Raw genomic sequence first — 13,775 nt, 5'->3', positions numbered from 1 at the left:
GCATTTCTGTATCTCTTGGGTAAATCCCTAGCAGGGCTATTGCTGGGTCATAGGGGAGTTCTATGGATAGTTTTTTGAGGAACCTCCACACTGTTATCCAGAGCAGCTGCACCAGTTTACATTCCCACCAACAGTGTAGGAGGGTGCTTGATCATGGGGTGGTGAATTCACATCAATGTTGGTCATTAAAGCCTACTAAAAAGTAATAATAATTAAAAATAAAATAAATGATTAATGAGAAAAAAAATTACCCTAGTATTTTATCAAGAATGCTAATCTATGTTTGGTGACAAATGTTAACTAAATTTATTGTAGTGATCGTTTTCATAATATATGCAATTATCAAACCATTATGCAAGACAACTGAAACTAACATAATGTTATACATCAATTATGTCTCAATTTTTTTAAAAAAAATGCTCATTATTCCCCAGGAAGAACAGATAGCCATATCAGGCTACAAGGTTCTGCCCCAATTTAGATTTAGGACAACTTTTTTTCTTACATTTACAGGGGACATTTTGTTCCTTGCTAAGAAATTTGGGTTACACCTTCTGGACAAGAGGAAATTATTGAAAGATCTTGAGCAGGGATGTGGCATGATCAGATTTATATTCAAAACGGCACTCTCTCCAGTGTTAGATATTGATTAAAATGGATGAGACTGGAATCAGTTGGGAAAACTATAGTAGTTAATTTAATTAACTCCAACTTAATTTAATAAACATCCACTCTGTACCAGGCCTTTTGCTCAGTCTCTGTCCCACTTCTCAGCTGAGTGGAGGAGATGGAGACACAAGCCTGGCTCTAGGACTAGCTGTGCAACTCTAAGCAAGTTAGTTTTTATCTCTGCTTCCTCGTCAGTGGAATGGGGACAATGATAGGATCCTTCTCAGAGAAAGGTTATAATGAGGGGCATTTGTGTAGCTCAGTCAGTTGAGCGTCTGACTCCTGATTTTGGCTCAAGTCGTGATCTCATACTTTGTGAGTTCAATCACCACATCACGCTCTGCACTGATAGAGTGGGGCCTGCATGGAATTCTCTCTCTCCTACTCTCTCTCTGACCCTCCTCTGTTCTCTCTCAAAAATGAATAAATAAACTTAAAAAAAAGACTTAAAAAACCTTAAAATTGGACATGAAAGAGAGGCCATCACTACAGATCTTACAGAAATAAAAAGAATTGTATTTAAAAAAGCATGAGCAATTATATGCTAATGAATTAAATAACCTAAATGAAATGGAGACATTCCTAGAAAGATGACAGAAACTGACTCAAAAAAAAAGAACATCTGAATACACCTGTAACAAGTAAAGGGGTTAAACTAATAATGTTAAAATTTCTCACAAAGAAAAGTCTAGGACCAGATGACTTCACTGGTAAATTTTACCAAAAATTTTAAAAAGAATTACAACCATTTCAATCCATCACAAACTGTATGAAAAAATACAAATGAAGGAAACACTTTCTAATTATTCCATGAAACCAGCATTACGCTGACACCAAAACCAAACCAAGTAATCACAAGAAAACTACAGATTAATATCCCTTATGAATATAGATGCAACTTTCCCCAATCTAGCAACATATAAAAAGAATCATATACTATAACCTGGGATTTACGCCAGGAACACGAGGTTTTTCCACACACCAAAAAAAAAAAAATTCAATCAATATAAAATACCATATTAATAAAATAAAGAAAAAACTACAATATGATCTCAATAGATTCAGAAAAGTACTAAACAAGATCCACCAGCCTTTAATGATAAAAACACTCAATAATTAGAAGAAGAGAGCTTCCTCAACCTGATAAAGAGCATCTATGAAAAATCTACAAGTAACCAACATTGATACACTTAATGGTGAACTGAAAAGTTCTGCTCTCACCATTTCCATTCAGTGATGCACTGGAGATGATTCTGGCCAGGGCAATTAGGGAATAAAAATAAATAAAAAGATTCCATACTGTAAAGGAAGAAGCATAATTATATCAAATGACATGATCTTGTACATAGAAAATCCTAAAGAATCTACAAATAAACTATTAGGGCTAATAAACAGATTGAGCAAGATTATAGAAAACAAAATAAATATATATAAATTGATTGTATTTCTATATACTAGCAATGAAAAATCTGTAAAAATAATCCACATTATAAATTTCATTTCATTTATAATAGCATTCAAAAGAATAAAATATTTAGGAATAAATTCAACTAAAGAAGTTCAAGGCTTGGACACTAACCTATAAAACATTGCTAAAGAAAATTAAAGACCTACATAAATGAAAAGACATCCCAGGGTACCTGGGTGGCTCAGTCAGTTAAGTCTGACTTTGGCTCAGGTCATGATCTCAAGTTCATGAGTTCGAGCCCCACATCAGGTTCTGTGATGACACCTCAGGGCCTGAAGCCAGCTTCAGATTCCGTATCTCCCTCTCTCTGTCTCTCCCCTGCTCATACTCTCTCTCTTTCTCTCAAAAATAAATAAACATAAAAAAAAAGATGAAAAGACATCCCATGTTCATCAAAGAGTGAATTTGTTGTGATGAGCAGTAGGTGATGCATGGAAGTGTTAATCACTATACTGGACCCCTGAAACTAATATTACACTGTATGTTAACTAACTGAAATTTAAATGAAACCTTAAAAAAAAATATCCCAAGTTCATTGATTGGAAAACTCCATACTGTTAAATGGCAGTAGTCCCACAATGACCTACAGATTCAATGCAATCCCTATCAAAAACCCAGGTGCCTTTTTTTTCTATTGCAGGAATTGGCAAGCCAATCCTAAAATTCATATAAAATCTACAGACCCAGAATAACCAAAACTAATGTAAAAAGAAGAACAAAGTTGAAGGACCCACACTTCTAATTTCAAAACTTTCTACACAGCTACGATAGTCAAAACTGTGTAGTAGTAGCATAGGGCAGATATAAAGATCAACTGATTTTAAGCAGAGGTGCCAATGCAATTAAGTGAGGAAAGAACAGTCTTTTCAACTTATAGCAGGGAAATAACTGGATATCCACATGCCAAAAAAAAAAAAAAAACACACACACACTAAGTTGTACCGCTTATTTATACCTCACATAAAAATTAACCCCCAAGAGATCAAAGACCTAAATGGACAAATGAAAACTACAAACACTTAGAAGAAAAAAAAGTTGTAAATCTTTGTGACCTTGGGTTAGGCAATAACTTCTTAAATGTGACACCAAAAGCATAAGGAATGAAAGTCCCTTAATGAAATTGGACTTCATCAAAATTAAAAACTTTTGCACTTCATATATACTTCTAGTAAAATGAAAATATTCACAGAATGAAGAAAACATCTATAAATATATGCCTGATAAACCTCTAGTATTCAGAAAATATTTTAAAACTCTTACAATTCACCTATAAAAAGAAAATACATGGGCTTGAATAGATAAAAGGTTCTGAATAGATATTTCTCCAAAAACATAAAAATCACCAATGAACACATGAAAAGACACTCAAAATAATTATTCATTAGAGAAATGTAAAATAAACCCACAGTGAGATATTATTTTATATCCACTATGATGGCTATAATTAAAGAGACAGACAATAACAAGTGTTGATGAGGATTTGGAGAAATTGGAACCCTCATACATTTCTGGTCAGAATGCAGAATGCTGCAACCACTGTGAAAAGTAGCTCCTTCAAATGTTAAACGTGGACTTAGCAGATGACCCAGCAATTCCACTGCTAAGTATATATCCAAGAAAAGGGGAAACATGTTCATGCAAACACTTGTACAAAAATGTTCAGAGGAGGGGTGCCGGGGTGGCTTAGTCAGTTAAGCATCTGGCTCTTGATTTCTATTCTGGTCATGATGTCACAGTCATGAGATCTGCGCTTACCGTGCAGAGCCTGCTTGGGATTCTCTCTCACCCACTGGCTTTCTGCCCCTCCTCAACTCATGCTTTCTCTCACTCTCAAAATAAATAAATATGGTACATCTATACAATGGAATATTACTCCACTTAAAGAGGAGACTACTGATTTAGGCTATGACGTGAATGACCTTGAAAACAGTACACTAAACAAAAGATGGCAACATATTACATGATTCCATTTACATAAAATGTCTGGAACAGGTAATTCCATAGACACACAGGGTAAATTAGCTCACCCTAGGAAGGGGAGAAAGAGGGAATGGGGAGTGCCTACTAATGGGTATGGAATTAACTTTGGTATAAGAATGTTATGGAGTTAGATGATGGGGATGATTACACAAATTCATAAGTATATTAAAATGCACTGAATTATACACTTTTAAAAGGTATATTTTGTATTATGTGAATTACAGCTCAAAAACTGGTGAAGGGATCTCCTCTATCTCCAAATCCTAATCTTTTCTAGAGGCAACTAAAGTTATTTGTTTCTTCGGTACAATTCCTGAAATAGACTGCATATATGCAAACATTCATTTGTGTGTCTATACATTCCTTCTTAAAAACAGAAATATGAGCATAGTGGATACATTGTCCTAGACTTTTTCCCTCTTTTTAATATAACTTCAACATCATTCCACTTTACAATATAACTCAGTGTTTATTCCATTTCAACATACATAAGTATTCCTCATTCCTCTTTATTTTCTAAATATACTATAATTTAGTTTGCTAGCCTTCTGCTTACAAATAGCTGCAACTAATTTCCATATATATATATTTCCATTACAAGTGTATTAGTGGGACACACTTCTAGAAGTAAAATTTCTGGTTGAAAATCTGTTTTTCTTATTTTATTTTAATAGACTGCCATTATTGATTTCATATCTCTCTTTCTTAATAAATTATGAATTCTCTGAGGACAGAGAACATTTCGGTTTGTTGGCCAGCATAATCTAGATTCTAACACATTGCTTGACATACTGCTTTATATATTTGTAGATGGACCAACCTTTGTACTTTGTTGTACAAAGTATCAAATAGAGATTCGAAGCTACATCATTAAAAAACAAAAACAAAAACAGACAACAGTTCAGTTCATAGAGATAGGAATTATTTGGGGATTAGTTTTTGTCTGTCTTTAATTTTCATCCAGTTGTTTTTTTATTTTTTCCCTTTCAACTCTAATATGTTTTCAAAAATTATGGGATCAGGGGCACCTGGCTAGTTCAGTTATGGAGCATGCAACTCTTGGTCTCAGGGTTGTTGAGTTCAAGCCCCACATTGAGTGTAGAAATTACTGAAAAGTAAAATCTTTAGAATATATATATATATGGGATCAATTGGAACATGTCATTCTATGACATATAGAATCCTTAATTTTATCTAAAGGCATCAGCACGCTTTATTAAATAAATACTTGCTTCTTATATTTGAAAAAGGGAGGATGGGAGTTGATTTGCAACTTTAAGAAACCCAACAGCGACACCTGCTGGAGAAAATGTCAGAATACGTTTTGAATTCATTAAATCTTTAACATTTTAGATCAGTTTGTTTCTATTAACTGGAAGGAGCTTGTTATTTTATCATAGGAGTGCTTGTAATAAGTTAAAATAATTGTATTTAGAGAAGGTTCTTTGATGCTCTACTAAAAATTTTTTTCAGGATAAAGTCATTTTGGGAACTGATTACCCCTTTCCACTAGGGGAACTGGAACCTGGGAAACTGATAGAGTCCATAGAAGAATTTGATGCAGAAACAAAGGTATATGCCTTTTACTCCATGGTCTTCTTCCTGAGTTTTCCTGCTCTAATTCTTTGGTTTCAGAGTATGTACATTGATACGTGACAACAAAGAACAAGGGAAACATTATGCTTAATATTCCTAGAATTATTACTGGAAATAGCAAAACTACTAAAGAGCAAAGGAAAATATGGTTTATATATGTGTGTATGTATATACATGTATATATATGTACACATATATATGTGTATATATATTAGTCATAAAATAATGAGATCTTGCCATTTGCAATAACTTGGACAGAGCTAGAACATACTGCTAAATGAAATAAGCCAAAGACAAACACCATATGATTTTAGTCATATGTGGAATTTAAAAAAAAAAAACAAATGAACAAAAAAGAAACAAACCAAAAAAACAGACTCTTAAATACAGAGAATACACAGATGGTTACCACAGGGAGGTAGGTTAGGGGATGGGTGAAATAGGTGAAAGGGATTAAGAGTACATTATCTTGATGAGAAATGAGTAAAACTATTGAATCACTATATTATACACCTGAAACTAATACAACAGTCTATGTTAACTAACTGGAATTTTAATTTTTTTTTAATTACTTTTTTAAAAAGCTGAAAGCCAACCTAGTACAACTAAATTCATAAAGCAGAGAAAGAAAACTGTTAAGAAGCATATCATAAAACATATTTATGTTTACATGTTAGATGAAAAAAAATTGCCTACGTTTTTCTTTTAATATTCCTGTAACAAATCTACCAATCTCAAGAACGTAATGATTCCAGTTACGTGGATCCTAAGACTAACGTCTTGATTACCAGGACTCAAAGAACCAGAACTCTCTAGTAACAATTTTCTTCTTTTAGCATTTGACTTTTAAAATGAGTAAATGATACTAAAATGTGCCATAATGCTGCCACTGCCTATTTTGCCCCTTAGGCTTATGAAGCAAGCAGATAATGAGATGCTGTGTCCTCAGATCCCCTCTCCTTTGTCATCCCCCGTCCTACTCCTACCCCGCAACAGAACAAGGTCTTCCTAAGGGCCTCGCCATCAATCACAACTGGGGTCAAGGGTGGCCAAACAGGAAGACATAGGGACAATTATCAACTGGGAAACTTCAGACTGCTTTATACAGAAAGTTTCCCCTTTGCCACATACCCATCTTAAGCCACTTAAAATCTTGGACTGTTAAATATTTACTTATTTAAAGTAGGAAGCCTGGTGCCTAGTTGGCTCAGTTGGCTAAGTGTCTAACTCTTGATTTTGGCTTAGCTCATGATCTCACGCTTGGTGGGTCTTAGCCCCATGTTGGGTTCTACACTCACAGTGTAGACCCTGCTTGGGATTCTCTCTCTCCCTGTCTCTCCACCCCTCCCCCACTCATGCACATGCACTCTTAGAATAAACATATAAGTTAGTTTATTAATAAATAAATAAGATAGGAACCTATAATAAGATCTTACTTTTTAATATTTCTTTTTACAACAAACATTGAAAAACTTCCCATAAAGTTAACCAAAATTAAACTGAAATCAAATTACTCTAAGTATCCTGATTAAAACTTTAGTGGGGAGGCGTCTGGGTGGCTCAATTGGTTAAGTATCTGACTTTTGATTTAGGCTCAGGTCATGATCTCACAGTTCATGGGTTCAAGCCCTGCGTCTGGCTCTGCATTAACAGTGCAGAACCTGCTTGGGATTCTGTCTCCCTCTCTCTCTGCCTCTCCCTGCTTGTGCTCTCTCACTTTCTCCAAAAAAGTTTAAAAAAAAAAAGAATTTATAAAACTTTAATGGAATAATAACTATTATTATATGCCTCTAGTTATATAATTTCATGTGCTATGATGTTTTTTAATATTTATATTTATTTTGAGAGAGACTGTGAGCAGCGGTAGAGGCAGAAAGAGTAGAGAGAATCTCAAGCAGGCTCCACACTGTTAGCATGTAGCCCAACATGGGGCTCAATTCCACAACTGCAAGATCATGACCTAAGCCAAAATTAAGAGGCAGTTACTTAACCAACGAGCTACCCAGGCGCTACTATGCCTATGATTTTTAAGGTCAAAGTTTTAAAAAACTCTTGCATGAAAATTTTACACTGTCACAAATTCATGACATTCCTTAAAAGGTTGCTCACTGTAATACTGTTTATAATAAAAGACTGAAAAGAATCTACAGGGGAATAGATAAATAATAATATATCCATGCAATGGAATGTATAAAAAAATTAAAAATTTCCAAGATATATTAAATCTAAAAAGCAAGATATAAAACAACACATACAGTGTACTTCCATTTGTGTATAACATACTATCCATTTATGAAAATAAATCTGTATACCTAAGTATAAGTATTTGCTTATATCTGGGAATAAAAAGTACTGGTTGGGTGGCAGTAGTTAAAGGAAGCATCCATTTTATATCTTTTGAATTTTGAGCCATATAAAGGTAAATTTCACTAAAAAATATCTTAAATGAGGGGCGCCTGGGTGTCTCAGTCAGTTAAGCATCCGACTTTGGCTCAGGTAATGACCTCATGGTTTATGGGGTCAAGCCCTGCATCAGGTTCTGTGCTGACAGCTCAGAGCCTGGAGCCTGCTTAGGATTCTGTGTCTCCCTCTCTCCCTGCCCCTACCCTGCTCATGCTTTGTCTCTGTCTCTCAAAAATAAATAAATGTTAAAAATTTTTTTTCTTAAGTTTTTATTAAAATAAACAAACCCATTTGACAACCACAACAACACTTGGAGGGAGACAGGCAGTAGTGTTCCAGCACGTGGATACAGAGGAGGGAAATAAGATTCGGGTGCTGAGTGATTTACCAAAGGCAATATTAACTGCTATTTTACAGCACATTGATCCAACCCCAAATCCAACATGCCAAAATGTATCTTCTTCAAATGGTAATTGGTATCAACCTATTTGTAAAGGTAAAGCACATAGTTTCTCAGAGCAGCAATAGTTACTTCTAAAAGCTTTCTTTAGAGGGGATAGCTCAAGTGTGGATCAAAGAACTCTGCTCAAATCACCCACTTTCCAAGGCTGTGAGAACCCTGAAGTGGTAAAGGCTCATTGAGATGCATTAATATCCACAGATGTTACACAACCCCACAGGTTTCTTTCTACTCTTGCCTGCCCTTTTCAAGCTGGACATATATCAATTAGTTACCCTTAGGTCACAGGAGTTCCTTTGTGGAGCTGACCTAGTCCATAACTTGGAAGAAAGTGAAGAAAAATTTCTGAGTCCTTTTCTCATCTGAAATCTATAAATATACATCCTTGTGCCATATTCTGAGATGCCTCATCTATCATTTCTCTTGCACCTAAAGAGATTACCTTTTATTCAGGGCCATGTGAAGGGGTAACACATATGTCTAGAGACTAGAAGATGCCTACATGACTTCTGGGCACTGTTTCCAGCTTATCTGTCCCACAGACCTAAACTGTACCTTTTCTCCATGCAGTTGACCTTTGAACAATGAGTTAGGGGCACCAACCCCACATCGAAATCCACATATAACCATTGAATCCCCCAAAACTTAACTACAAATAGCCTGCTGTTGACCACCGCCTTATCGATAACACAATCAAAGCATATTTTGTATATTACATGTATTACATACCACAGTGTTACAGTAACACCTAACTTTTTAAAAAACTTTTCAGTATTTCTAGGTTACACACTTTTGAGAGTTCTTCCAAAGTGTCACAAATCTCCAAAAATTTTTCCAATATATTTATTGAAAAAAATCCAAATGTAAGCAGACCTACACAGTTCAAACTCACATTGTTCAAGTGTCAACTGTATTTGCCTCTAAATAGTCCTTGAAACCCATTAGGGGATCCTGCAGAGGTTTCCAAAGAAGGGCTTTTTTTTCCTAAGAGGGCTCTCCCCCTTATAATTCTTCTTTGTTCCCATGACCAAGTTTCAAAGATAGATTTCAAATAGTGAGGGGCGCCTGGGTGGCTCAGTTGGTTAAGCGTTCGACTTCGGCTCAGGTCATGATCTTACAGTTTGTGGGTTGGAGCCTTGCGTCGGGCTCTGTGCTGACAGCTAGCTCAGAGCCTGGAGCCTGCTTCAGATTCTGTGTCTCCCTCTCTCTCTCTCTGACCCTCCCTTGCTTGCACTGTCTCTCTCTGTCTCTCAAAAATAAATAAAAAACATTGAAAAATTTTTATTAAAAAAAAGATTTCAAATAGTGGGGCAAGACAAGGGCAAGAGATTCATTGTTTAACTTGCTAATATTTTTCTCTCATGCTGGGAAATTCATTTTTTAAAAACCTATTTAAGATATTCAATAAAGTATTTTAAAACAACCAATAATGATTTAAAATAAAATCTTGGGGCACCTGGGTGGCTCAGTCGGTTGAGCATTCCACTTTTTTTTTTAAATATGTATTTATTCTTGAGAGACAGAGTGTGAGCAGGGCAGAGAGAGACACACACACAGCATCTGAAGCAGGCTCTAGGCTCTGAGATGTCACCACAGAGTCCAACATGGGGCTTGAACTCACAAACTGTGAGATCATGACCTGAGCTGAAGTTGGACACCCAATTGACTGAGCCACCAGGCGCCCCAAGCATCCCACTCTTGACTTCAGCTCAGGTCATGATCCCAGGGTCATGGGACTGAGCCACATATGGGGCTTCTGGCTGAGTGTAGAGCCTGCTTAAGATTCTCTCTCTCTCTCTCTCTCTCTTCCTCCCTCCCTCTCAATCACTCTCTCTCTCTCTGAATATAAAATAAAATAAAATAAAATAATTAAATTAAATTAAAAAACCTTTTTTCTTTTCTTTTGCAGGATAAACTCAAAGCTGGCAATGCTCTAGCATTTTTGGGTCTTGAGAGAAAACAATTTGAATGACTGAATTTACTACAAAGGCAAACATTCAAGAAGATAATTTATTTTTGTTTTTAAATATGTATCACACATGCACTACTAAAATCTTATTTTGAACTATTTTATCCAGAAATAGAATATCCACAAATGTTCTAAATTATTCATAACAAAAATGACTCACAGAATTTGTTTTCATTCTAAAAAGCAATACCTTATTTCATGTGCAAATCAAAAATGATTTTCCCAGCACTTCTTAAATTAATGGCAGAAATAAAAAGCAAAATGTCAATCATTCATGATTTATATGAAGAAAGACCAAAACCAGACTCATCCTGGAGGGTTCAGGTAGCTTCTCCACTTTGAGCAAGTGTATGTGAATGGGCCCAAATAACCTGTTTTCAGTTACTTTTAACACCTTCCACCAGTCCACAACTGGGCTGGGAATGGTTTAGGTTCCAAAAAAAATAAGTGATATATATGTATGTCTATATATATATTCCATAATCTCTAGAGGGTTTATAGCCCAATTAAAGAGGCAAGACATGTTCGTGGAATAATTACTAAGCAATACTTTAGGAGTCACAGAAGTTTCAGTAAGAAAAATTCATTTGGATTCAAACTGGAGCAGATCTTCACAGAACTTGGGCTGAGTCTCTAAGGATAGACAGGCTTGTTCAGAGTTAGAGGATGGGAAAGAGACAAGGATACAAAACTATAAGAATAGGGATTTCAAACTGAATGAGAACTTAACCTACTCTGGAGAAAGGTTCTAGAAAAAGGTAATTTACACCTTTACCAGAAGCTCTTTTAATTTAAAATACTGAGCAAAATGAGTAAAGCTAGTTCTGGAGATTGAGCAGGATGATTCCAGGGTAGCCTTGTTCTACTTATTTCATTTATGGTAGTCCCATTGGAGCTGCTGAAAATGAACTTGGTCCTGGGAGGGGTGATGAACATCTGTGGTTCATGTACCTCTGGCTGAAATCTAAAATCCAAATATAATTTTTTAAAATTACCCTCTTGCCTTGGATTCATTCATAGTTCTTTTCCCTTCCATTAGCCCAGAAAACCAAGAGTTTAGTATTGGCATGTAATTTTTAAGTTTTTTTTTTTTGGAAAGCCAATACATGAATATAATAGAAGAGTTCAAAAGGATGAAATTCAACCTATCCCAGAAGGAGCCGTTTTTACCTGTTCTTTTGGGTATTCTTGCAGAGATCATCTAGGACTATACAAATACTTACATGTGCAGATGCCTTTGTTCATTTTACCCAGACTGGCATCTTGCTTTGTTATTTTCTACTTAATACCTTAGTGATCATTCTACATTTAAGCTGCCTTCTTTTTATAATGGTCTATCTTAAGTTAATAACTTGTTTGGATGTGTTCCAAAGCTCTACAATTAAAGTTAGCTCCCACCGTTTACATCTTTCATATCACAATTTACATCTTTTTATCTTATGTATCCATTAACAAATTACTGTAGTTACAGTTAATGTTTTCCTTTTAACCTTCACACACAAGCTTTTTTTTTTTTTAGTTTATTGTCAAGTTGGTTTCCATGTAACACCCAGTGCTCTTCCCCACAAATGCCCTCCTCCATGACCATCACCCCCTTCCCCTTTCCTCCTCCCCCTTCAGCTCTCAGCTTGTTTTCAGTATTCAAGAGTCTCATGATTTGCTTCCTTCCCTGTCCCTCTTTTTCCCCCCTTCCCTTCCCCATGGTCCTCTGTTAAGTCTCTCCTGTTAGACTTATTATTGAAAACATATCGTATCTGTTTTTCTCTGCCCGACTTATTTCACTGAGCATGATGACACCCTCGAGCTCCATTCATGTTGCCACAAATGGCCAGATTTCATTCTTTCTCATTGCCATGTAATACTCCATTGTATATATGAACCACATCTTCTTGATCCACTCATCAGGTGATGGACATTTAGGCTCTTTCCATGATTTGGCTATTGTAGAAAGTGCTGCTATGAACATTGGGGTACATGTGCCCCTATGCATCAGCATTTCTGTATCCCTTGGGTAAATCCCTAGCAGTGCTATTGCTGGGCCATAGGGGAGTTCTATTGTTAATTTTTTGAGGATCCTCCACACTGTTTTCCAGAGCGGCTGCACCAGTTTATATTCCCACCAACAGTCAAACAAGCTTTATAAGTGATTAACCCAACACCTTTGTAACATTAGATTATTCTACATATTTGCCTTTTACTACAAATTTACCTTTACCGGTGAGATTTATATTTACATATGTTTTCCTGTTACTAATTAGCACCCTTTAATTTCAGCTTAAAGAAGTCCCTTTAACACTTCGTGTAAGACCAGCCTAGGGGTGATGAACAACTTTAGATTGTCTTTGTCAATCTAAAGTCAAAACTCTTTATCTTTCAATTCTGAAGGACAACTTTGCCAGGCATCCTTTATTGGCAGCTTTTTTTTTTCTTTCAACACTTTGATGCCTTCTTCCTTTTAATAGCTGAACAGTATTACGTTGCAATTCAATTCAAGGACAGTCATGCTTCCACTCTTTTGCAGTGATAAACTACTCCTAAGAACACCCTTATGACATAAAATGTTGAAAATCTTTTCATATGCTTACTTGCCATCTGTATATCTTCTTTGTGAGGTGTGGGTCCAGATCTTTTACCCAGTTTAAAAGTGGGATGTTTTCCCCTCAACAAAGTGGTCTTAGAGGAAACATACCTCAACATAATAAGAGCCAGATATGAAAAACACACAACCAACATCATACTCAATGGTGGAAAACTGAAAAAATTTCCCTTCAGGTCAGTCTCAGACAAGGATATCCACTCTCACTACTTTTAATTCAACATAGTCCTCGAAGTCCTAGCCACAGTTCAGACAACAAAAAGAACTAAAAAGCATGCAAATTGGTAAGGAAGAAGTAAAACTCACTATTTGCAGATCCTAGATACAGAAAACCCTAAAGATTCCACCAAAAAAAAAAAAAATTGAGAAGTGATAAAACAATTCAGTGAAGTTGCAGAATACAAAATGAATAAACAGAAATCTGTTGCATTTCTATACATTTATAATGAAGTCGCAGAAAAAGAAATTAAGACATTTCCATTTATAACTCCACCAAGAAAAAAATATCCAAGAATAAACTTAACCAAGAGGTGAAAGTCCTGTACCCTGAAAACTATAAAACACTGACATAAACAAATGGAAAGCTATTCCATGCTGATGGATTGGAAGAATCGACATTGTTAAAATGTACATA

At 35.7% G+C, this 13,775-nt stretch overlaps 1 protein-coding gene across 2 annotated transcripts in view; it reads left to right on the top strand.

Annotated features, from left to right (window-relative positions):
- The window catches only part of ACMSD (aminocarboxymuconate semialdehyde decarboxylase), a 61,385-nt gene extending 49,846 nt beyond the window's left edge, over positions 1-11,539 (top strand). For both annotated transcript variants that reach the window (XM_029934677.1, XM_029934678.1), the window contains 2 exons: positions 5,591-5,689; positions 10,486-11,539. In XM_029934677.1, coding sequence (XP_029790537.1) covers positions 5,591-5,689; positions 10,486-10,548 — 162 coding nt within the window. In that variant the 3' untranslated portion in view covers positions 10,549-11,539. The remainder of the gene's footprint in view (positions 1-5,590; positions 5,690-10,485) is intronic.
- The last annotated feature ends 2,236 nt before the right edge of the window (positions 11,540-13,775 follow it).

The sequence above is a fragment of the Suricata suricatta genome, chromosome 3, assembly GCF_006229205.1.
Source record: "Suricata suricatta isolate VVHF042 chromosome 3, meerkat_22Aug2017_6uvM2_HiC, whole genome shotgun sequence".
NCBI lineage: Eukaryota > Metazoa > Chordata > Mammalia > Carnivora > Herpestidae > Suricata > Suricata suricatta.
The sequence above is the reverse complement of the archived record's forward strand: the minus strand, read 5'-3'. Positions and strand labels throughout refer to the sequence as shown.